Source organism: Diabrotica virgifera, chromosome 4 (genome assembly GCF_917563875.1).
Source record: "Diabrotica virgifera virgifera chromosome 4, PGI_DIABVI_V3a".
In the NCBI taxonomy this organism is placed as follows: domain Eukaryota; kingdom Metazoa; phylum Arthropoda; class Insecta; order Coleoptera; family Chrysomelidae; genus Diabrotica; species Diabrotica virgifera.
In genome coordinates, this window is record NC_065446.1 from 27,552,318 (window position 1) to 27,578,978 (window position 26,661).

A 26,661-nucleotide genomic window follows, 5' to 3' on the forward strand; every position below is an offset into this window, starting at 1 on the left:
TAGCAGTGTTTTGTGATCACTTTCTAAATCTTCACAAAGCGTTTTAAACAGTCGAGTATTCAACGAACTCTTTTTTTATGTACTTCACTACTTTAATACACAACTTTAAGACAGCCATACGTTCATTTGGAAGGGGTTTTGCTGCCAAGGCTTGTCGATGTATAAAACAATGTATCCCAATCACACCAGCATTTTTCTCGATTACTAATTGCAAATAGCCTGAGCGAAAACCTAGCATTGAAGGTGCGCCATCTGTACATAAACTGATCAGTTTTTGTCAAGAAAGTTCATGTTTGTCAAAAAACTCTCACACTGCTTTCATAACATTAATAGCTTTTGTCGTGGTCTCCAGTCTCCAACTCTGTAGAAAAGAGTAGCTTGTCTTTCATTCTTTCGTTTTGAATATACCGAACATAAACAATTAACTGATAACATTGTGCTATGTCAGTACTCTCGTCTAGCTGAATAGCAAAAAATGGCGATTATTTTACTGCATCAACTACCTGGTTTTGTACGTCTTCGGTCATATCATTAATGCGGCGTTTCATGCACAGTGTTGTCAAAAAGAGGTATTTGAGATAACTTTTGCTTACTCTGCGCTACCAGACACAGTTTAACAAGCGGTTAATATTGAATTTTAGAAAAATATAACTAAATTTAATTTAATGTTCAACTTGTCTCGCGCCCCCCTGATATGTTCTCACGCCCCCCAGTTTGGGAACCGCTGTCCTAGAACGTCTTAAATAGAGAAAATAAGAATTTTTAGGTTTTTTTTGTGAGCGCAATTTTACTTCTGAAAAATCTGAAAAAATTCAAGAGGTTGTATCTTTTGAATACAAAACAACCTGATTTTTTTCAGATTTTTGTAATGGAAAATGAGCCCAGGAAAAATTTTTGAAATTTTCAAAAAAATTTTAGGTTATGATAATATGATTATGAACTTTTAAATAGTATTTTTTGTGTACTTTTTGCCGTTCTTTTGAATGGCAGAGGCAGAATTTTTAATATCTGAGCGGAAAGAACGAAAAAATCGAAAAAACAGTTTTTGGCTGTCTTGAGATGCATCTCGGGACAGCCAATTTTAGGATTTAGGATCCTGACTACAACAACTGAAAAATAAGCTAAAAGTGTGAATTTTGTCATAAAATTTGGTATGTGGGGTTATAATAATATTTGGAACAACTTTTCCAAATAACTTTTTCCGATATCTCTACCGCGAAGCAAATCGAATCGCATATCCAAAATTTACCCTGTTTGTGGATCCGCAGTAGGCCGCGTTTAAAATTGAAAGTTCAGTTGACTATTTTAAAAATTTTGAACCATCGACCTGTATGACTGCAAAATTTCAAATCTGTATATATTTTGATAGCCGAAACATAGGGGTGTCTTCATCTTAAATGCGACACACTGTATCTTATCAATTTGATAATTTATTACAACTAATATAGTCAGTCGTATTTTTTGTAGATTCAAAATATACAATCAAATTACTGACTAATTCACCAATTTTGTCATAAAAATTTCAAATTGATTGCATTGAAGTATAGACCTGGATCCCGCGTAAGAAAAAAAAGTTGATTAATAGCAAGCTGAAAATTTGTTAATAGCTTAATGGTGTCTAGTCGGACAAACATTGATGCACGGGAACACTGGAACAGGGGAAGTTTTAACGGCGGAACATGATAAACGTGTCGTCCTGACAAGTTTATGATGGTGAAAAATAGCAAGTTGTTTTTAAGTTTATTCAATAGCCAACGTTATATAATATATGAAAAAATGTTTGTCCGACAAAAAGGTTGGGCATTTTAACGAGTCCGACACGTAGAACATGTCACATCACAGGAACTATGTTGGTGCTGAATAGCAGTCTGATTTTTGCATGAGAGTTTAATGAAACGTTAAAAAAGCAATTGGAAGTTCTGTCGGACAAAATGAATGGGAAATTTTCCTAGTCGGACATTCTAAACATGTAAGATATAGACAAAAATGTTGGTGATAAATAGCAAGCTAATTTTGATTTGTTTATGTACAAATTATATTTTGTAACCCAAAAAGTTATATGTCGGACAAAAAGTTTGGGCAAATCGAAGGAAATAAATAAAAAACATTTTTTCAGAATGACTTATGCCCGATTTCACCAACGATACCTAAATATTTAAGAATTACCTAAGTGGGTTTAGGTACTTCCTAACTCTAAAACGGATTTCACCATACGATAAGAATTGCCTAAATTGCTTAAGCATTACCTTACGGTAGGATACGTTTTTCGATCTCCCTAAACTTTAGGTATTACTTATCGTTGACAGTCAGGTTATTTTTTTACAATTTTGACTAATGTACTTGTGACGTTTGTCAATAATTTGCTTTTTACCTTAATTTTTCTGTTATTCTGTAATATTAGGTATATTAGTTGTAATTGTGTATTTTCTTTTATATTAATAATATATTATGTGTTGGAAAATATAGAAAATCATATATAGAAAAAAAAAGTTTTTTACAGGTCTATTGACAAAATTATGTAGTCTACCTACTACCTAACAAACTAGTGTTGTGTTTCAAAAACACATTCATGATATCACTAAAAGTGTGTCATTAAAATTTAATAATAAAAGAAGCAATGTTCAACATATTATTTATTTTAAAATGATTCCATTAATGACAATTCAACTAACTTTAATTTTTCGTCATACCTATGTGAAATTTACAACTCTTTTCTTTTCCTCCATTTCCCTGTACAAATAACATACAAAATTTAACAAACTTAATTCACAAATAACTAACTACTAAATAAAATAACTAAACAGTACAAAACTGAATAAAACCAACTTGGAAAACAAACAATAATGACAAATAATCCAAAAAGTAATGTAATGTCATCTGATTCTTCTTTTTATTTATCAAAAATAGTTCAAACGTACCCGAATTAATACCTAGCAAAGAATTTCCTAGATAAGCAGTTCTTTTAGTTGTGAAACGCTATTGTATAGACTTAGGAAGTGTCTATCGATAAGAATTACTTAATAAGGCAACTGTTTAGGTATCGTTGGTGAAATCGGGCATTAGTCACATATTGATAAAGCTATTTTAGTTGTATGTTATTATTTATATTCACATATTTGCATGTGCATATATATACATGCACACTCCAAAAACAGTGAGGTAAGTATCAATGCATGTATATATTGCAAAACAATTATTTTTTTGGGTGGAGTTTGTTCTAGATATTCTCAAAATGACAATAAAAAATGTCAAAGAACATGTGAAAGCAATCTCTTAGGGTTTTCTAATTAGGCGCATCAGAAAGTACGGAAAATTTCCTACAAAAAACGTTGTGTACATTTTTTTCCATACTCAAATCTTAACCCTGTAAACGACATTGAAAAATGTGAAGAGTTTAAAACGTTGGTGCTTATAAGAATAGACGTAAATATGACACATTATGCTTAGAAGTATGTATTAGAAGGCTGCATTTGTCAGTGTGACATTTTGTGCTATACAAAGTAGTATTTGAAAGTACATGGTCTCTGAGTTTCTGTTTGCCACGTGTGTTGTAAATTAAAATTTATATTAACTATGGAGTATTTTTGTGTCTATTTTTGAGTGTCAACAGTTTAAATTTTAAGTCGCCAAATCAAAAGTGAAACCATTCAACGGAACATTTTTGAGTAATTTTCGAACATTTTACAAAGTTAGTAAAATACTTGGTCATCAATTCAATGATATTCAGTTGCCAGATAATTGTGAAAATTCTATTGAATATCATTCTTCGTGCTATAATGCTTTGCTTGATTGAAAAAGGGTACCTAAATAAATTATTACTAAAATTGTATAACGTAATTTTTCTCAACTTTCTACAAATGAAATAATAATGTAATTAATATGTCACATGGTTAGAAATAATTTGCTGCCAAAATAAATCGATTAGTTTAAATTTTAAGTTACGATTGCAATTTATTATGAATTATTGTCAAAAGTGACAGTTTTTCTTAAATGGAAATGTATTCATATACATAAGGGTAGACAGGGAATACAGTACAAAAAGTCGATAGGTGGTCTATCTATCTCTTTTAACCAAGCGATGCCGCGCATGTGGCAGACAAAGATAGCTACACCACTCAATCCATAATATAATTTGCCTGATCTACTATAAATGTATTACAGTGAGGTATCTAAATGATGTTGAGATAAATCGAAAGATATCGATTGTAATTGATTGCAGGTACTTTTGACATAGAATAATCACCCCTTATTGAAATTTCAAAAATTATTTTTTTAAATTGTCCAACTACAAAATCTACCCCTTATTTTTTTCCGACAACAGTCATTCTTGGTAAGGAATAATTTACTTAATTAAATTTCGTCTTTGTCGGAAAGCTATTTATCACCAGCATTTTTGTCTATATCTTACCTGTTTAGAATGTCTGACTACGAAAAATTCCCATTAATTTTGTCGGACAGAACTTCCAATTGCTTTTTTAACCTTTCATTAAACTCTCATGCAAAAATCAGACTGCTATTCATCACCAACATAATTCCTGTGATGTGACATGTTCTACGTGTCGGACTCGTTAAAATGCCCAACATTTTTGTCGGACAAACATTTTCTCATATATTACATAACGTTGGCTATCGAATAAACTTAAAAACAACTTGCTATTTTTCACAATCATAAACTTGTCAGGACGACACGTTTATCATGATCCACAGTTAAAACTTCCCCTGTTCCAGTGTTCCCGTGCATCAAAGTTTGTCCGACTAGACACCGTTAAGCTATTAACAAATTTTCAGCTTGCTATTAATCAGCTCTTCTTTCTTACGCGGGATCCAGGTCTAATTGAACCAATTAATGCGTATTAATATAATATAATATAATAGAGTGAGGGTAGGGGTTTTCTAATGCAGCCGATATTACAGTGATAATTACATTGTTATCAGATTTTCCATTTTTCTGGAAATCTAATGAGCTTTCTTATTTCAAATGGAACACCCTGTATATTTTTTTGCGTTTCGAAGTCCTTAAGATATACTGATTATTTTTCATGTTATATTCCCTATACCTAAATGCCATAGTTTCGGAGTTATTGCTACATTTAATAAAATAAAAATTAAACAAATTATAAAAATCAGTTTTTTTGGCCCATGTAGACATTTTTACGTTATTTGGATCATTGAGAACAAAAAAGGTCTTTTGTAATTCTTCTCTAAAGTTAATCGTTTTCGAGTTTTAGAGAAACAATTTAAAACTGAAAAAATTCTAATAATGACGATTTTCAAGGTACAAAAACACAAATAAGAAATATTATTTTTGAAACTGCGGAGTACTCAAATTCAAGCTACACCCTTCTTCCAGGGGCTCGCTATAAATTTTTTTGGCACGTTTTATTCTAAAACATTGCTTTTTAATAAATGTTAATGAAGCGCATATGAGAGGACGGGCGATCGGGCTGCATTAACAACTAAAAAACAATATTTTAGAATGAAACCAGCTCAAATTACTTATTGTTAACTGATAAAATAAGGCTTTAGCTTGAATTTTTGTACTTCGCAGTTTCAAAAATAATATTTTTTGTGTTTTTCAACCTTGAAAATCGTCATTATTCGATTTTTTTTCAGTTTTAAATTATTTACGAAACTCGAAAACGATTAACTTTAGAGAAAAATTACAACATAAATTTTGTTCCCAATGGTCCAAAGAACGTAAAATAATGTCTAATTGGGCCGAAAAAATTGATTTTTATAATTTGTTTAAAAAGTTTTTTTAAATAAATGTAGCAATAACTCCGAAATTATGGCCTTTAGATATAGGGAATATAACATGGAAAATAATCAGTATTTCTTAAGGACTTCAAAACACAAAAAATATAGAGGGTGTGCCATTTCAAATAAGAAAGTTAATTAGATTTTCCGAAAAACGGAAGATCTGACAACAATGTAGTTATTACTATAATATCGGCCACATTAGAGAACACCTACCCACCACAATTTATAAAAATCGTGCAAGCCGTTTCCGAGATAATTAAGGGTTTCCATACATAAAATTCACTCTATATTATATTATATTATTACACATTAATTGGTTCAATACTTCCGGAGCAGAATGTAAGTTTACCGCTGAATATTTCACACCTACTAAGCTTCAACACCAAAACTATTAATGATATTATCATACAATTTCTTAAATATTCTAAAATGAAAATTTAATATGACATCTTCAATCTTCAACTTCCAAATATCTGTGGCAAAAAGTTCATCTAATGCCATCCCCTCTTTGTGAACACACACACACACACTTCAATGCAATCAAATTGAACTTTTTATGATAAAATTAGTGAATTAGTCAGTATTTTGATTGTATATTTTGAATCTATAAAAAATACGACTATATTAGTTGCAATAAATTATAAAATTGATAAGATACAGTGTGTCGCATTTAAGACCCCTATGTAGACAGTCATAATGTCATACAGGGTGATGGTTCACAATTTTTAAAATAGTCAACTGAAATTTAAATTTTAGACGCGGCCTACTGCGAATCCACAAACAGGGTGAATTTTCGATATGTGATTCGATTTGCTTCGCGTTAGAGATATCAAAGTTATTTGTTGTTAACAGTTGTCAAAATATTATTAATAACCCCACATACCAAGTTTTATGACAAAATTCACACTTTTAGTGTTTTTTTCAGCTGTTGTAGTCAGGATCCTAAATCCTAAATTTGGCTGTCCCGAGATGCATCTCAAGACAGCCAAAAACGGTTTTTTCGTTCTTTCCGCTCAGATATTAAAAATTCTGCTTCTGCCATTCAAAAGAACGGCAAAAAGTAGACAAAAAAATACTATTTAAAAGTTGGCCAAATCATATTACCATAACCTAAAAGTTTTTTGAAAATTTCAAAAAATTTTCCTGAGCTCATTTTTTATTACAAAAATCTGAAAAAAATCAGGTTGTTTTGTATTCAAAAGATACAACCTCTTGAATTTTTTCAGATTTTTTAAAGTATAATTGCGCCCATAAAAAAAATAAAACCTAAAAATTCTTTTTTTCTCGATTTAAGACGTTCGAGGACCTCTGGGAAGCTAAAAATTTGTATGGGGGCATAATTTTATATCCTTTATAGAAAACATAAGTAGCGGGGCTGATCGGTGCGGGGGCATTTTTGACCATCTTATCCCGCTCTAACCTTTGATTTAATTTTGATAGAGGGAGTTTGAATGCTGTTGAAACTTAGTACATTCAAAAAAGATATGATCAAGATCACCCAGTTTTCCGCAATGTTTGCAATTATCGTCTTCAATCACGTTTATTTTAAATAAATGACTTGGATAGCACGCATGTCCAAAGCGTAGTCGATTTGGACCGCGTTATGTAATAACGGATTAACCGCCAAAAGTCCAAAATCGAGATAATAGTGCCATCTTGCAGCTAGGGTGCAAATCTATGTATAAAAATATGTTTTTTGTAAAAAAATTTAAAAAAGCTGTTTTTAAATGCCTGTATTACACGACATTTTTTATTTTCTTAAAAAAAAATCCCACACTAGGATTTGTAATATCGAACTAAACGCCAATAATGGTACATAATCCATTGTCATAAACAAAAATCCGCATCTTTGTAAGTGTAATAACGAATCAAGCGCCACGAATAGTCGGTTAATTCTTTATTACAAAACATAACATATTTACTAACGTTAAAGATATCGAATTAAAAGACATCCTTTGTAAGGTAACATCAGATTAAGCGCCAAATATGTCTCTTAATCCGGTATTCGGATCTTAACTCATGCATATCTTAAAAAATCATTAACGAATTAAGCGACATTTGATCGAATAACTTTTAAAATATAAATTATTTTTAAAAAATTTTAAACACATGTAAAAGTCTATTTACATTTGCATTAATATATTAAATATGAAACATGTCAGTACTATATTTTAGAAATAGTACCAAAAACAAATTTAAAATCTTTAAACCGATTTATCTCAAAACTACATTTTGGCGCTTAATCCGCTATTACATAACGCGGTTCATTTATGGTGGTAATATATTTACGTGGAGCCTTAAAAAACTTAAACCAAGTAGTTTGTGGAATAAATGGTTGTATAGTGGTGTATCTAGAATTGTTTGTGAAGCAGTAAAGATTCCATTGATCTTGCCATATCGATAGCTGGTTTCTTTTAAAAATTGTAATGGCATCTGGTACACATAAATCATAAGACAATAAAGAACCTGATGTTACACTGGTCTTAGCTAAATAGTCTACATATTCATTGTCTTTGATTCCAATATGTGCCTTAACCCAAGATGTCCAATATGTGCCTTAGATAGACTTAGAGAGCCGTACGGTATCGGTGATACTTCTCCTTATATCCATACTAGGAATGGCGTGAATGTGGAGAAATACAGAATGTGGAACACCTGAGAATATGCGGACTTTGTCCATCACAGTGCACCCTCAATGATATATGGCACCCGACTACAAAGGCAGTATATTTATGTAACCAGATATTGTGCAAAAATGTTGTAGTCTTATCCAAACTCGAAAAATTTAGAAAGTAAGCCTATATCGAGAAGTTTACAAAAAGGCGCTAGAAAGGAAGGTTATGTAATCGGGTTGGTTAAATTTATGGTAAAATGATGGATGCGTCAAGCTCAAATACAGATTCTTGAAATAATTTAGGGCCACAAACAACTCAAGGTGGTGATGAAGGGTGGGATTATTTAAACCAACGGTAACAAAAAGAATTCTACAACTTTTAGTCATAATTTCAGGCACATTTACTTATTTTTATTAAAAAAGTATCTTCCCAAGACGTTATGTCCACCGAATTTCATTATTATAAATCACTTCAGAATTCGGAAAGTTTATTATTAACCATGATAATATATTCACGTACGTTTCAAGTATAAGTATACAAGTATACACATTCATATTTATTTTTAGATATTAAGGCATTTGCTCTATATAAAATGAACCTGACCTTCACTGTTATGTATTTCATATCATAACAAAGTTTGTTTTTATTTTTGTATTATTTATATACACTGCGGTGCAAAAAAATCGAACCACTAAAAATTTGGTCATTTTTGATGTTTCGAATTTCCTAAACCTGTTGTCCGATTTAAGCGATTTTTTACCACGTTATACCTTATACATTGATAATATCGCTGTAATAATATTATTGCTAGACAGTCAAACTGTCATTGTATACCGGGTGTACGAATCTAACTGTGCTTTTTTGTCAAACTTCGCATCACCCTGTGGATTATTCTATCATTTATAAAATACTGAAATTAAAACCCAACTATAGCCTCAGGTTTTCTTAACATTTTATCTTTCGATTCATTCGCTTATGTTGGATAATAAAAAAGTTAGGTACTTTAACAACTGGCCATGTTCGTCATCAGTACAGGGTGTTTTCTAAATAAGTGCGACAAACTTTAAGGGGTAATTTTACATGAGAAAATAATGACAATTTGCTTTATAATCATATGTCCGCAAACGCTTCGTTTCCGAGATACGGGATGTTCAATTTTTTTTACAAACTGGCGATTTATTTATTGCTTTAAAACCAATTAAGATATGCAAATGAAATTTGGTGGGTGTTAAGATGTAGTTATTGCACATTTTTTACATACAATTACAAATTGTATATTCACCATTGGCGTGCGTACGGGTAATATTATCGCTCATATTACCCGTTTGCGCGTCAATGGTGAATATTAAATGCTTAATTGTATGTCAAAAAATGTGCAATAACTACGACTTGAAACCCACCAAATTTGATTTGCATATCTTAACTGGTTCTACAATCTTTTTAGACGTAGCTAAGGCCTTCGACAAAGTTTGGCATGAAGGTTTAGTCTACAAACTCAAAATTCTTATGCCTAAACAATATTCAGAAATTTTACAATCATATATATCTGACAGGTATTTCAGAATTAAGCAAGAAGACGTGTACACTGATCTAAAAGAAATCAGAGCAGGAGTCCCTCAAGGGAGCGTATTAGGTCCTGTTCTCTACCTGTTATACACATACGATATACCTGAAATGGAAAATGATACTATAGCCACATTTGCAGATGACACTGCTATCTTAGCAGTAGGTGATACCAGCGAAGAAGCAGCAGAAAAATTACAGTTGGCAATCAATAAAATACACAACTGGACTAAAAAATGGAAAATCAAATTAAATGAATCTAAATCTATTCATGTCAATTTTACAAATAAAAAAATCGAAAACATTCCAATTAGAATACATGATGCCCAAATACCATATGCATCTTCTGCAAAATATTTAGGTATCACACTTGATGCAAGGCTTCGCTGGAAAGTCCACATTAAAAAGAAAAGGGAAGAATTAGGTATCCGTTACAAAAAAATGTATTGGCTGATGGGAAGAAACTCTGCATTGTCCACATATAACAAAATACTTTTATACAAACAAATACTTAGACCAGTATGGATGTATGGTTGCCAACTCTGGGGCTGTGCCAATTCAAGTAATATTCAGATTATCCAGAGATTCCAGAATAAAGTATTACGGAACATCGTTGATGCTCCTTGGTATATCCGAAATGTCGACCTCCACAAGGATCTTGAGATGGAAGATGTAGACAAAGTTATCAAGAAGATGGCAGGTAGTCACGAACAACGGCTCCATAGTCATGTAAACATCGAGGCCATCCAGCTCCTCGATAATACTGGGCTAGAAAGAAGACTCAAACGAAGAAAACCATTTGAGTTAGTGTAAAGTGTTAGTGTAAAAGCAGAGCATAGTGTTGTATTGTGTGTTAGTTTTAGTTTTTAAATTTTCATTCTTGTTAAAAAAATAAGAGGACACCATAGGGTTAAGATCTTAGATTATGTATCATTTAGTAATATAAGTTAAAGAAGAACTGATAATTGGTCAACTGATGACCAGATTTCAGTAATCTAAACACAGCCTGTGTTTAATAATAATAAAAAAAAAATATCTTAACTGGTTTTAAAACAATAAATAAATCGTCAGTTTGCAAAGAAAATTGACCATCCCGTATCTCGGAAACTAAGCGTTTGCGGACATATGATTATAAAGCAAATTGTCATTTTGGTTATTTTGGCAAATTGTCTTTTTTATACACCGACTAACTTTTTTCGTTAAAAAAATATTGTTTATTATTTTTATTTCAATTATTCAAATTGTATGTATGATTCTAATTTGTTGGATTTAAAATATTGTTTATTATTTTTATTTCAATTATTCTAATTGTATAAAAGTAGTAAACTTTGTATCTAGGGTTTTTCGTCTTTCTCGTATTACGAGAGATGTCGCTGTTTTGCGCCTCAAAAGGTGGAAACATTGCATCGCGATGTTTTCCCTTAAATAGGCAGGATTGTTGATATTTGTTTCAGAGGTTTGAAGGCATAGATGCTGAAATAGCTATATGGAGATGGTGGTCCAACTCTGAATCAAATAAAAACAAAACTGCCTTTATCTTTTTTCGTTAAGTTGACTTACTGTTTTTCGAAAATATAGTTGAACTAACATGTTATCTGTTACAGATCGATGATGTTCCTCCATCGCTACTGCACTTTCCAACGAAACGAACCTTGTTCACTACCTGCAATTGTCGAAATGATAGCAGCTTTTATGAAAAAGAAGCCCGAAGAGGTTGCTCTAGCGACTTCATTTAATTCGATGAAATTGTTTGGCCTATCGTAACTGTCTCAACGAAAGCCAATATAAACCTTATTTATGTTGTGCTGAAAATTTTATATTCAGCCCTATTTCAAAGTTACTTTTATTGGAATGACATTTTTGCAAGTAAGTTGCCATAATAGACATAATATATGTGCGCTTATGCGTTAAGGCACGTATCCACTATGTTCGCGAACCTCTTGCGCTCCGTGCAACTGCTCCAATGGATACGGCAAGCGCTCCTCTACATATAAACCGCTACCGATTGGAGCGCTGTGGCGGAGCGCGCACCGTTGCACGGTCCGGGAGCGCGAACGTATCCACTATGTGTAGCAGTGGCAGGAGCGCGAACATAGTGGAAACATGCCTTCAGGTTCTGTTTACAGCATTTTAACAAACCATTCAAGATTTTAAATATTTAAAATTTTTAGAGTCATTCTTTCAACACAATTTCTTAACCTTTTTTGAAAACGATTTCCGGAGTGGAAGTCGAAACGTAATATCTCTGTAGATAAAATGTAATTGTCAATACAATCAACTGTGGCTAATCCCGTATAAACACAATACTTAATTTAGACAGGCCACAAGAAATCAGTTTCAGAACCTTACTATAACATGATATTTCGATTTTGAGTTTTGACAACAAATACGAAGCATTGAAAATATGCCTAAAAAACGCTGAATTTAAACTTTCACCTTACAAACGATTTAAAACGTTGACAACAACCTGTTTCTTTTCGATAGGAGAACTGTTCTCCATGAACATCAGGAATCTTTTTGGTCTACAGCTTAAAAAACTAACATAAAATATTTATCTACATTTAAAGATACACTTAATCTCCACATTTTAAACCTATTTTTAAATGGTTTGGTAAACTGTAAACAGAATAATCTGCTCGTTTTTAGCATCTGATGGCAATCAAAGTGAACATTACGAAATAATATACACAGTGAATATTTTTTTATGTGTGTAGTTTATCCAGATATAATTCGGTATTACAATATATTCAACATATTCAAATCAATACAAGCCTTTTTGCATTTAAGAGGGTAGGCGCAAAATCTTGGTTCAATGCTATTTAAATGCATTCTTTTTTTCATATCCTGAGAAAACTAATAAATATTTTTTAAAAATTTAAACGCAGAATGAAAGATTGCATTATTACCGAGGGCCGAAAGTCCCTTAGAATAAACAAAAAGTTTCTTTTGAATGAAATATTTTAAATTAAACATCACAATAAATTTTCTCTTTTTTCACCCCTGTAACTTATTACAATAAACATTATAGAAGTTTTCAGGCACTTTCGGCCCTCGGTAATAATGTAATCTTTCATTATGCGTTTAAATTTTTCAAAAATAGTATGCACGTAACTATATCATGGTATTTTTGAATAGTAAAATAATTTGTAATTAGATAAATTATTATGTTTTAGTTTTTGAATATGTTGTAGTGTTCTTAATATAAATTACTTTAAATATTAAACAAATTAAAGAATACGTTTGTAAAATAAATAAAATATGTGTTTTTATTTAAATAAATATAAGTGTCTAAAAATATAAATAAGTAATCTCGTAACAATTAATTGTATTTTTAGACCTAGGCTTTCAAGGCTTGTTGAGTCCTATAAATAAATAAATAAATTGATAGTATTGCATGGTTGTAATCGGAGTTAAAAATGTGGTAATTCTACAGAATTTTTGATTAATCTGCTTTATAAACTTAAAAAGCAAATCATTATTTTAAAGATTAATAACATAAATTTTATGTATTTCAGCTCGTCAACAAAACGTACAACCAAATTTTCATAAATGTGTACTATAAAATTTGACTGGAATAAGGCTGACTAGTTGTTAATGTTGATAAAATGAATTGTTGCCATTATATATTTTTCTTGCTATTTTAAGGATATATTTATACAGAGATATATTTTTATTATATATTAGATAGTAATATTGTATTTTTTGTGCAATTTTATGTGTATTTTTTACACAGTGTTGCTTGCTTATATATCTAGGATCGGCAGACCAAATATGTATCTTATAAACTGATAAAGTTTTAAGGAACCTGAAATTAACCTTCCAGCGGGCGCGCCCTTTAGTTTTACATGAGAAGACGCGTGTCGTAAATTTACGTCATTTTGTAAATAATGTGTTCTTTAAATAACGTTGGGAAATTGTTACCAGGATATAAAAAATTATATTTTACGATATTTTAAACTAATATTTTTTATAATTGATGGATTCGACCGTTACTTGATGGAAGTTCATTTTATCTAACAATAAAACACTGAAAACGTTTGTTTTCTATACTTTCACAAAATTTATTACAACTATGTGACTACAGCTGTTTCGGCAGAGTGCCTTTGTCAAGTGATTTAGATTACTATGGGTTTGCCTTTTTAAAGTCTATAACTGAAGAGGTTGAGGGGTGGGGAGCTGTTTTTCTCGAGTTGGTCATTCAGAATTATATCTTTATTTTTCAATTTATTAATTTTCATAGATTCTAATAAAGATAGCTTAAGGCCTTTATTTTGAATATGCAGAATTTGAAACTGTTCATTAAAAGAATGATTATGATCTAGAAGGTGAAGTGCGTATGTAGAAGTGTCTGTTTTTCTATTGTTGAAAGCCCTTTTGTGTTCTGCTATCCGTTTGTCAAAGGTTCTGCCAGTTTGACCGATATAAATTTTCGGACAGTCACCACAAGTTAGTTTGTAAACACCACTCTGCAGTTGTTTTCTCTTTCGGCCCTTATTGTTCTTAATATATTTGCTTAAGTTGTTGTTAGTTCTGTTAGCTGGTGTTATTCCTTTCTTTTTTATGTATCTGGCTATCTTTGTTGTTATCTTGCCAGTATATGTGATAGAGCAGAAGGTACTGGGTTCTTTCTGTGGTGGTGGATAGACTAATTTCAGGGCTTTCTTATGGAGTTTTTGGTTTAAAATGTTGTTAATTGTTTGTTCGTTATAGCCATTGTTTACTGCTATTTGTTTAATGATGTTCAGTTATATCTGTTCTGTCAAAAAATAACTTCGAGATCTACTAAAATAGTAGATCAGATGTAGGAAAAAGAATAGTAAAGGCACAACATGCATATAACTCATTAAAGAAAATCTGGAACACACGCGATATATTAGAATTAACCAAAATCAAAATATTTAACAGCTGTATTAAGAGTATATTATTGTAGAGCGCAGAATCTTGGAGACAGGAAGAGACAACTACTAAAAAATTACAAACCTTTATAAATAAATCGTTGAGAAAAATCCTGAAAATATACTGGCCGAATAAAATAACAAACATAGATCTACGGAGAAGAACAAAACAAGAGAAAATAACAGTCACGAAGAAGGAAATGGAAATGGATTGGACATACTCTAAGGAAGGACCGAAATAATATAACCAGACAAGCACTCGAATACCAAACAGACGGAAGAAGATGAAGAGGAAGGCCCGATAATAGCTGAAGAAGAACTGTAACAAGAGATCATGAAAGAATTGATCTGAGATGTAGAGAAGTCAAACACACAGAGAGAGAGAGAGAGAGAGAGAGAGAGAGAGAGAGAGAGAGAGAGAGAGAGAGAGAAATACAGAGGAATGGAAAAGACTTGCAGAGGAAATCTCGAAAGAATTAAACAGAAGAGGATGCGCAGATCCAGCCAATCAGTCATCTTTCACTTTTGGCTAAGAAACGTAAGAGCGCCTAATACTCCATGAGGAGACTATGAGTCAGAATCAACATTCTCATCCCTACAATAACTGCAAACCACCTTAATGGCAGAATGTTTCTTGCATGTAAATGACTGAGAACGGCAACACTTCATTGAGGCTGAGGATTTTTTCTTCTCCATTACCCATTGCCGGCATATACCGCGCTTTAGAGGATTTCTATTTGGTTCTTCTTCGGTAGATTCAACCTTCCGACCATGTGACCAGGCGCGGATCTAGAAATTCATAATAGGGGGGGGGGGGCAGACTTACCTCAAATACAGCGATGCCACAGCTACCGAATACCTGTCAGCGTCATCTGGCAATTGAAAGATAAAGTTTTTCAATCCTAATAGCAACATCAATAATATTGAAAAATATTAAAAATATTACTAAAAGATTTTTAAATTGAAAACTTATTGGTACATTTCCCTGGTGACACCTCCAAGGCTTCTACAATTTACAAGCCAAATGGATGCTGCATTGAAGACAAAAGGGAAGGAATTCTACACTATGCAATTCACAACCCCCGTCTTCCGACGTCTTCCAAAATCCATTTGGCTTGTAAATTGTAGAATCCTTGGAGGTGTCACCAGGGAAATGTACCAATAAGTTTTCAATTTAAAAATCTTTTAGTAATATTTTTAATATTTTTCAATATTATTGATGTTGCTATTAGGATTGAAAAACTTTATCTTTCAATTGCCAGATGACGCTAGTCACCTAATCCATTCACGTCAGTTGCAGTGTGGGACTAATATGTGTCGAAAAATTTACTGGATTAGAGAAAGCAACCTATGCATTCTCTGAAGAGCCTCTAACAAGAGGTGAAATCGTCGATAAGAGTGCTGGTTGCGCTCTCTAATCTAAGTAAAAATTAAGACATTTTTGGCCTCGCATTGCAACTTATATACTTATAGACTAAATACAATAGGAGGGTCCATGGACCCGTTGACCCCCCTGTATCCGCGCCCGCATGTGACCTTAAGTGAGGAAAGCACTTAAATATTGAGCTAAATGTCTTAAGGTTTGATCTGAAGATCTCTTTTGTTAGGCTTAATACCACATTTTTCAGGAAAACTCTCCGATATTTAGGAGCCTCGGCAGGACAGGCCAATTTGTATAAGATTTGAGCATTTTTACCTTCCACTATTTATCAGATTGTAGAAAGTTACACACGGTCATATCTTTGTTATCCTAGAGGCCGAGTAAGCGGCTCACATTTTGTGTACAGTCTTTACTCCACCTTTCGTTTCATTGTAATTTAGTATCACTTGAGGCTTTTTAGTGCCGGGATCCATTTTTCAGGATGTCGATATCAAACGTCTGTACGTACATCCAATAAATTGTGAATTTAGGAACATACTGAACCTCACAAATTCAGAACCTCGACACGATAGACTCTGTGATATGAAGGGGAGGGGGTCCGATCACGTGTTTTTGTCGTAAAATTTACGACAGCGCGTCCGCTCGAAGTTTAATATAGAAAAACATATCGTACATACTAGGAATTTGAAACTGTTGAATTTTTATGAGAGTCTAGATACAATCTATGAACACAATTGCAGTTAACCCATTCGCTGCCTATCAAAGAGAATGGAACTCGACTAGAAGTCATTCTGTTGAACGGCACCTGACTGAAGTAACCATATGCAACATCGGCAGCAAATGGGTTAATAAAAAAATATATTGTTCCTTTTGATTGACTGCAACTTTATGTAAAAGCTGCTTTAAGATTTTTAATTATGTAAAACGTGCGTTTTTCCTTCATGCTTTTATGTAAATGTCAACCTAGATATATTTTAAGGTATTACGTTACATGTGCATTTTAAAATTATAAATTAATATTTAAAAGCAATTGGGCTCAAAAAATGTATTGTCATAAAAGCTATTTAAATACGTTTAAAGACAAAATATAGCAATTAATGATGATTACAGTTAGACGAAGCAACGAAGCACTAAAAAGCCCAAAACCTAGGAATTTTGTGCAGTAAGATGAATCGTCATGCAACTTTTTGCATTCAGTTCGAGAGAGTGTCAGGCAATTTTGTGAACTAAATTGATCTCCGGCAAAAAAATTTGTGCACGAGAAAATGCATTTTCAAAGTGCATCTCGAAGAGATGGAAAATGAAAAATTTAGAACTCAGGAAATATTGACGGAAATGAGTTCAATTTTTATATTTGGGGGGTTTTGGAAGTCAGTGAACACAAATTTCATGACGGCGATGGTCTTCGAGGTACCTGGTACCCAAGGTGGAGCTCGTCGCCTGGAACGATCAAATAATTCGCGAAATGAAGATTGGATCGAAAAACTGAAAAATACGCGTTTAATATTTTTCAAAAATCTATCGAATGACACTAAAGACGACCCCCCACTCCATCCCCTGGAGGTGGGGTAAGAGTAACTTTAAAATCTTAAACGGAAACGCTCATTTGTTATTACAGATTTGGATTGCTTACCTAAAAATAAGCAACTTTTATTCGAGAAATTTTTTCGAATTGTGGATAGATATGATGGATACGATAGGTAAATTATAGAAACGGTCTAATATCTCGAAAAATACACTTCCAAATAAAAGACCAAAAAATACGTATTTAATATTTTTCTAGAACCTATCGAATAACATGAAACACGACTCTCCACTCCATCCCCTGGAGGTGGGGTGGGGGTTAACTTTAAAATCTTAAATAGGAATCTTCATGTTTTATTGCAGATTTGGATTTCTCATGAAAAAATAAGTAATATTTATTCGAAACATTTTTTAGAATCGTTAATAGATGGCGCTAATAAATAGTGTTTTTCCGATTATAGCGCCATCTATCTATAATTCGAAAAAATGTCTCGAATAAAAGTTACTTATTTTTACGTAAGGAATCCAAATCTGCAATAAAAAATGGGGGCTCCTATTTAAGATTTTAAAGTTACACCCCACCCCACCTCCAAGGGGTGGAGTGGAGGGTCGTGTTTTATGTTATTCGATAGGTTCTTAAAAAATATATAAGACGTATTTTTTGGTTTTTTATTTGAAAGTGTATTTCTCGAGATATTAGACCGTTTCTATAATTTACCTATAGCGCCATCTATCCACAATTCTAAAAATGTCTCGAACAAGAGTTGCTTACTTTTACGTAAGCAATCAAAATTTGCAATAACAAATGGGGTTTCTATTTAAGATTTTAAAGTTACCCCCACCCCACCTCCAGTAAGTGGAGTGGGGTGCTCGTGTTTAGTGTCATTCGATAGATTTTTGAAAAATATTGAACACTTATTTTTCAATTTTTCGATCCAATCTTCATTTCGCGAATTATTCGATCGTCCCGCGAATTATTCGGTTGTCCCAGGCGACGAGTTTCTCCCTGGGCACCAGGTACCTTGGAGACCATCGCCGTCATGAAATTCGTGTTCAGTTACCTCCAAAACCCCCAAGTATACAAATTGAACTCATTTCCGTCAATATTTTTTGAGTCCTAAATTTTTTATTTTCCATCTCTTCGAGATGCACCTTAAAGATGGTTTTTCTCATGCACAAAAATTTTTGCCGGAGATCAATTTAGTTCACAAAATTGTCTGACACTCTCACGAATCGAATGCAAAAAGTTGCATGACGATTCATCTTACTGCACAAAATTCCTAGGTTTAATGCTTCGTTGCCTCGTCTAAGTGATCAGTTATCGGGTTTCATAGGTATCTTAGGTAAGCCATTATTTGACCAATGCATTCTTCCTATTATGACATACGGAGCAGAAACTCTCATACTGACAAAAACAACAGCACTAAAAATGCGAGTGGCACAAAGGCGCATGGAAAGATTGATTCTCGGCGAGACAAAAAAGACAAAATAAGGAACCAAGACCTAAGGAAAAGAACAGGTGTCACTGATGTCGTCGAACGTATAGCCAAGCTGAAACTGAATTGGGTAGGTCACGTAGCGAGACTAAAAGACTCAAGATGGACCAGAAAACTAATTTGACTGGCGCCCAAGAGAAGACAAACGCAGCAGAGGACGACCATCAAACCGTAAGGTCTGGCGCATATTGAACCTAAGCGAGTCACAACCTGCGCTGGTGGGACCGGTGACCTGTGCAGTTATTTTTCTAGCGTGGCGCATATTGATCACAAGCCAACCCGACCGTCGACTGTCGCCGTAACGAGTAGAGACGGGCAAAATAAGTGCAAACGTGTAACGGTTACTATTGATACCGGTTCTCAGTGGTACTGAGTACAAATACTGATTACAAAATACTGATGTATCTGATCCTTGTACTGAATTGAGTAGGCAACTAAAAAACGGTAGTTCCGTACATGTAACTAGTAACGTTTTAAAAATATCTTACACGTCCCTAGTAGTCGTAGCGGTATGACTTTCGAAAACATCGAATTTGATCATAAGTGACTGCAGAAAAAGATATCTTACACTGAGTATTCTATTTCTACATACCTTTATAATAACAAGCATAAGTTAAACACTGCATTGATTGTGATTGCAAAAACGGTTCGCATGTTTTAAATAAGATTTTTGCCGATTATGTTTTTGCTAAAATATTATATAACACAAAAAATACAATTCACAACCATCATTTAATTTTTAACGATAAACAAAAGTCTAATAAATATATGATGCCAAGTTTAAAATTGATCGACTTTGTCGATAACAGTGTCATTAATAGATATTTTTTACCATGAATCATTTTCCAATGATTGTGTGGATTTAGAAATACATACTAAACAATTTTTTGATCTGTATAAAGGAGATTATAATTATGACACATTATGGTACTCCTTATTTTTCAAATAATATGCTCTTGTAAACGCATAACTTTGATTTATTGGCTAAAGCCACACTAACTACAGAGCCGTGCGGTACATCTTTTTAATATGATGCAAGTCTTCGAAATGCCGCCTCTTGCGTATTACAGAAACTTAACTTTTATTTTTATTAAATGAACATACACAAAATGAAGGACATCTTTTATTTTAAAAGCAAAACATACTTTATAGACCTGGATCCGGCAAACTGAAAATTTGTTAGTAGCTTAACGGTGTCTATTCGGACAAACTTTTATGTACAGGAACACTGGAACAGGGGAAGGTTTAATAGTGGAACAGTTTAAAAATTTGGAACGTCACATTACGAAAACGTCCCATGTATTTTGTCGGACAGAACAAAACATCGATTTGTTACCCTTTCATTAAACTCTCATGCAAAAATCAGACTGCTATTACTAACAAACATGATTCCTGTTATTTGACATGTTCTTCCTGTTTCACTCATTAAAATTCCCAGTTAGTGATAAACACCAGTCTAATTTTTCCATGAGAGTTTAATGAAATGGTAACAAATCAATTGGAAGTTCTGTCCGAGAAAATATATGGAACGTTTTTGTAGTCTGACGTTCCAAATTTTTAACCTGTTCCACAATTAAAACTTCCCCTGTTTCAGTGTTCCCGTACATCAAAGTTTGTCTGACGAGACACCGTTAAGCTATTAACAAATTTTCAGCTTGCTATTAATCAACTTTTTGTTGGTACGCGGGATCCAGGCCTAGAAATACTATGTCACAAATGATGGCGTAATCCCTTTTCTATAGGTATAAAAATTTTGTAAATATCATTCATTTCTTAAATCTACACAACATTATCATTAAAAATGATCCATTACTAAAAACCGTTAAGCATATCTGTGAATATCGCATAACCCTCAAATAAAATGTGTCATCATACCGGGCTTGTTCATGCTTAAAAATAAAATATGTAGACAAGATATAAATATATGTAATAGGTAAGCAGTTTTTGCAACGACAATCCAATCACAATCAGTGTTGTTTATAATAATAGTAATTCCGAACGAGTTCTATTAGCTTTTCTACGTCCATCTCGAAAACAAAACCGCAACTTAGAATTGAGTCATCCCACGACACCAGAAAACTGTACGCCGATGACAAACGTTCGCATGGCTAGACCTGGCACCGTATTGACTGATATTATGATGCGCAGAACTCTCTACGCAACTCGCAGGTGCCAGGTTGTGTTCGCTTAGGATCAATTTGCGCCGGGACTAAATGATTTCATGTTAAGATGATCAAATTAAAAATTGCATAACACCACAAAAAAATATCTGTCTTCAGCACTGCTCGCGTTTGATATGCAGGGTAGGAACTACAACCGATAAACAGATATAGCATATACATTGCGTTCAGAAAATATCCCGACAAACGAAGACCGGAGAGTCCTCAGATAATTTTAAGACAATTGAACTCAAGTCATCTAGCCCGAAAATGCTTCCTAAGGGAGCCAAAGCTCTTAGATGATGGCGTCTTGTAATTAGTTTCTTCTAAATAACTCTAGAACGCTTCTATTAAGAAAAACGAAAACTGGTACGCCTATTTACATACCAGTGTAATATTAAGCGTTTTTCCAGCCATTTTTCTTGTATTGTAAGGCTAAGTAAATGGTATTTAGGTTCTCTAATTATATGGCCAAAGTATTCTGATTTTCTCATCTTTATGATGTTTATGGGCAGACGTTCTAAATTCATCATTTTAAGGACGAGAGTAGGCTAAGTTGAGCCAATAATAGTGAGAGGTAGTTTTGCTCTATTATTTTTAATGCGCTTTAAATGTTATTTTCTCCGCTCTCGTCTAAATCAACATTAATTGTTATATTTCGTTCATTTGTTATAATACCAATTTTTATAGTGCGCACCTATTTGTGAGCACTAAAATGTGAACCAATTTTAATAGAAAGACACTATATTCTTGCTGTACTGTTCCTCAAAAACTTGCCTTAGGTTAAGTCGCTTGGGTAAATCAAGATCTTACTTGGTAATAATAACTGAGTCTAGTATCTTACGCAATGAAATTTAGTTTTTAATAAAAACGATGTTATCATAAAATAGTTTTAATATTTTTCTAAAGAACAAAATATGGAAGATTTTAAATAAAAATATTTTGTGCAAAATTGTATTTAATTACTTACTTACTTCCTTATTCCTATTCACTCCATGCGAAGTATAGGGCGTCAACTGTCTGCCTCCATTCTGTCCTATCCTTTGCACTGATCTTTATTTCTGCCCAGGTTTTTCCAATAGCATTAATTTCTTTCGTAACACTTCTTTTCCACGTTTCTACGGGTCTACCTGCTACCTGGTCTTATATTTCCATGTGGTGTGTGTTCTAGGGCTTGCCTCGTTATGTCTGTGTCAGGTCTCCTTAGTGTGTGCCCCATTCAACTCCATTTCCTTTTGAATATTATCTTAGATATAGGTCCTGATTAGTTCTTGTCCGTAACTCTTGGTTTGGTATGAGGTTTGGCCAGTAAATGTTAAGAATCTTCCTTAGGCATTTATTTATAAAAATCTGCCTCTGTCCGATATATTTTCTTGACACTTTTCAAGCTTCTGCTCCGTATAGTAGCACAGTCTTCTTGCTGTTGAATAATCATATCTTGGTTTTTTTAATTAGTTTGTCATAACCAACCAATTGGACTTCGTATAAGTCCTACGTTTTTACCCAACGTGGCCGGAAGTAGAACTGGAAGTCGATATTTGAACTCTTCGTGTAATTTTCCGTCGATTGATATACGCTTTCTTTCTACGATAAGAAAGGAGAAGTAACAAAGTGTAACAACTATAGAGGAATGTCTCTACTGGGTACAACATATAAAATTCTAACAACCCTCATCAAACAAAAACTCACTCAATTCACAGAGAAAATAGTTAGGGACTACCAGCAAGGATTCAGAGAAGGCAGATCCACTACAGATGCGATCCACATAGTTACACAAACAATCGAAAAATGCCACCAACACAACATAGAATTCCACATCCTCTTCGTAGACTTCAGACAAGCCTTTGACTGTATTCGAAGAAATAAATTATTTATTGAAATGAAAAATCAAGATATACCAGCAAAATTAATCAGATTAACAAAAATGACCATGGATGGATCTCGAGCTAAAGTAACAACAGAAGAAGGTAGCACAAAATCAATTGCCATAGAAACAGGAGTGCGACAAGGCGATTCCCTGTCAACCACATCATTCAACATAGCAGTAGAAGGAACAGTCAAGTAAAGCAAAATTAAAGGAACTATAGCCCACGCCTCAAAGGCAAGGAAAGATTAAAACAAGCAGTAACAATCCTGGCAAAAGAAGCACGGAAAAGAGGTCTAGAAATTAACGAAGGAAAAACAAAATATCTATTCTGCTCTAGAAGAGAAGATAACAGGACGAGAGAAATCAAAATAGAAAACTACACTTTTGAAAGAGTCCAACAATTTAAATATTTGGGAGTAATAGTGAATGGCCAAAACAAGAGAAGTGAAGAAGTAACGGAACGAATACTATCAGGCAACAAAACATACTGGAGATATCATAGGCTTATGAAGGACAAGAACTTATCCAGAAATACAGAACTGAAAATATACAGAGTTGCAATCAGACCAGTAGTTACGTACAGACAATGTGCCTCACGGATAAAGATGAAGAAAAATTGAGAATATTAGAAAGGAAAATCCTCAGACGGATTATGGACCCGATAAGAATAGACAACGGAGAAATGAGAAGAAGATTGAACCAAGAACTAAGAGACATAATGAAGGGAGAAGATATAGTTAGATTTATTAAAGCACATATGCTGAGATGGCTGGGACACATAGAGAGAAGGAAAAACGACCTACTGATTAAGAAGATCACCAGATGGAAACCAGAAACTGGAAGACCCAGAGAGAGGTGGGAGGACCAGGTCATGAGAGATATCAAAATTCTGGAAGTGAGAAACTGGAGGGAACTATGCACATATCGAAATGAGTGGAAGAAAATTGTAACGAAAGCCAAGTCATACAACAAACTTTGACAACATACAAGTGGAATGCGGAGTGATTCACCGCAATAAGCGAATCAGAGAGCTCTAAGTAAGAGCGGCAAACATTCCACCCGGAATGAAAAGCCCTGATGATGATGATGATATACGATTTCACTAATTTTGAGTCATTGTTGCCAAACTTCCGGTCTGGTCATAACTTTTTAACCCGAAATGACATCAAAACCGGAACTAAACATTCGAGCTCGACTTTTCAATACGCGATGATTGTTGTATCACATGTACTATTTCTGCGACTATAATGTGGCACTTCCGGTTACACCTTTTTAACCGGAAGTGATATAAATCCCGGAAGGATATATTTATTCTCCTCTTGCTAAGGCGCGTCGAGTAGTATATCGCTTGAGGAGTTATATTTGCGGACAGACAAGCATGAAACCGGAAGTAAATATTTGTGCTCGTCTTTCTTAAGGTGCGTCGAGTAATATATCGCTTGTACTAGTTCGGCGACTTTAAAGCAATACTTCCGATTGCACCCGAAATTTCTCACCTCTAATACCATCCTTGGGTTATACGCTTTCATTTGATATCTCATTTGTCATTGTATCTGGTCTAATGACCAAGGAGTTGTGTTTACAAAGTCTCTGGGACAGACAGACAGATTACTCAAGGTTGTCATATTTTTTTCAAAATGGATGAAAACAGAAAGAGGTGGGTATGATTTGGTCTAGTTAGGTCTGCCCTATAGTATGATACAATTGATCCAAAAGATGGCATAACCCAGACATCCAAAGTGAAAGTTATCTTCCAACACCAAATTGTTCTATATGGTCCACACAATGTTCAGAAAAAAGTCTCACCATTTTGAGCGTCGGATTTAGGGGTGGGGAGAGGTGGGAGATAGGGAGATATCGGTAAATTCGTAGTTTTTTACGTTTTTCGTCAATATTTCTAAAACTATGCGGTTTAGCATGAATAACCTTCTATACAAAAATGTCCTACACAGTGGCGACGCGTGACTTTTTTTAAAGTGTTACCAAAACCAGAAGTATTTTATAAATATTTTTATATATACAATGTTCCCATACATCAAAGTTTGTCCGACTAGACACCGTGAATTTTCAGCTTGCTATTAATCAACTTTTTTTTGGTACGCGCGATCCAGGTCTATTATAAAAATAGATGAAATACAGAAATAAAATTAAAAAATGAAAAATTTAAGAAATTATATAAAGTATCTACAAACTAAAAACATATTTGTTGTTTTTAGGTAAAATATGTATTATTATATCACCTTTATACTTTATTAAAAAATCTAAATTGTATAATTAGTATACTAATCAGTACATTCATTTGTCATTTTTAGCCTAAAATATTAAATAATTTTTATTTTATTGATTATACACTACAATGTACTGTATAATCAATATTATTATATGTCATATAATAATATTGTTGTCGTTGTTAATTAATATATTTCGACAAGTAATTAAAATCGATTAATATGATTTATATATGATAAAAAGGTATAGATATGTTATCTGTATAGTAAACAAGTACAGTTACAAGTTATAACCTAATAATAAATAATGCATATTATGCAATAATCGAATCCAAAGGGCCGGTACGGTTAACTAACCGGAGTTTAATCGAGAAAATACCGGTCCTAAGAATAACAGACTTCATAAATGGAATTATAATTATTACCTATAATTATAATAATAATTAAAATTGCATTTATTAAGTCTGATATTCTTACGGTCGGTATTTTCTGTCCCGATTAGCTAACCGGGACATAAAGTACCTACCGGCCCTTACCTAGCCGTGTCACCAAATTAAAATTTGGTAACAAGAATACTAATCCACAGCGGCTTAAGAGCCATCGTGCCCGCAAAATTTTCAGAGACGAACCAGTCCTGGCCGATACAAAGATCCTGCCATCGTTGCCACTCACAGAAGTGGTAAATAACGGCGCGGCGCACGGTAAGGGCACAGTATAAAGAGGGAACCTCTATATACTGTAGTGTATAAAGAGGGAACCTCTGTACTGTGGTGTATAAAGAGGGAACCTCTATATACTGTGGTAAGATCTATAGATCTTTATTTTGAAGTAGGAAAAACCTAATATACATAAATTAAGACAAAAATTACAATATGAACTTATGCTATACATAAAAAGTTATTTGTTACAGGTAATCACAATGTTGAAATATATCTGACATAAAATCATAGGTAATATAATACGTTATAAAATAAAAAATATATATAAAACATAAAGCCAACAAAAGGTAAGTACATCATATAACAAAGACACATACATTGAAAAAAGATAACTCTAAAATTTACAGTTATATTTTCACAAATCTTTTATATATTTCTTTAATTCACTTTTAAATAATAAAAATGACTTACAATCCTTCAAATGCATGGGTAGTTGATTATATTCTTGAAAACT

The 26,661-nt window shown here is 33.3% G+C and overlaps 1 protein-coding gene across 2 annotated transcripts in view; it reads left to right on the forward strand.

Moving 5' to 3' along the window:
* The window catches only part of LOC114327929 (3'-5' ssDNA/RNA exonuclease TatD), a 70,337-nt gene that overhangs the window by 21,967 nt on the left and 21,709 nt on the right, over window positions 1–26,661 (forward strand). Inside the window, exons 6-7 of one of the 2 annotated variants that reach the window (XM_028276644.2) lie at window positions 11,543–11,804; window positions 13,454–22,345. In XM_028276644.2, the coding sequence (XP_028132445.1) occupies window positions 11,543–11,702 (160 nt within the window). In that variant the 3' untranslated portion in view covers window positions 11,703–11,804; window positions 13,454–22,345. Of the gene's footprint in view, window positions 1–11,542; window positions 11,805–13,453; window positions 22,346–26,661 lie in introns of those variants that run through there. The other variant, XM_050648083.1, reaches the window with a different exon arrangement.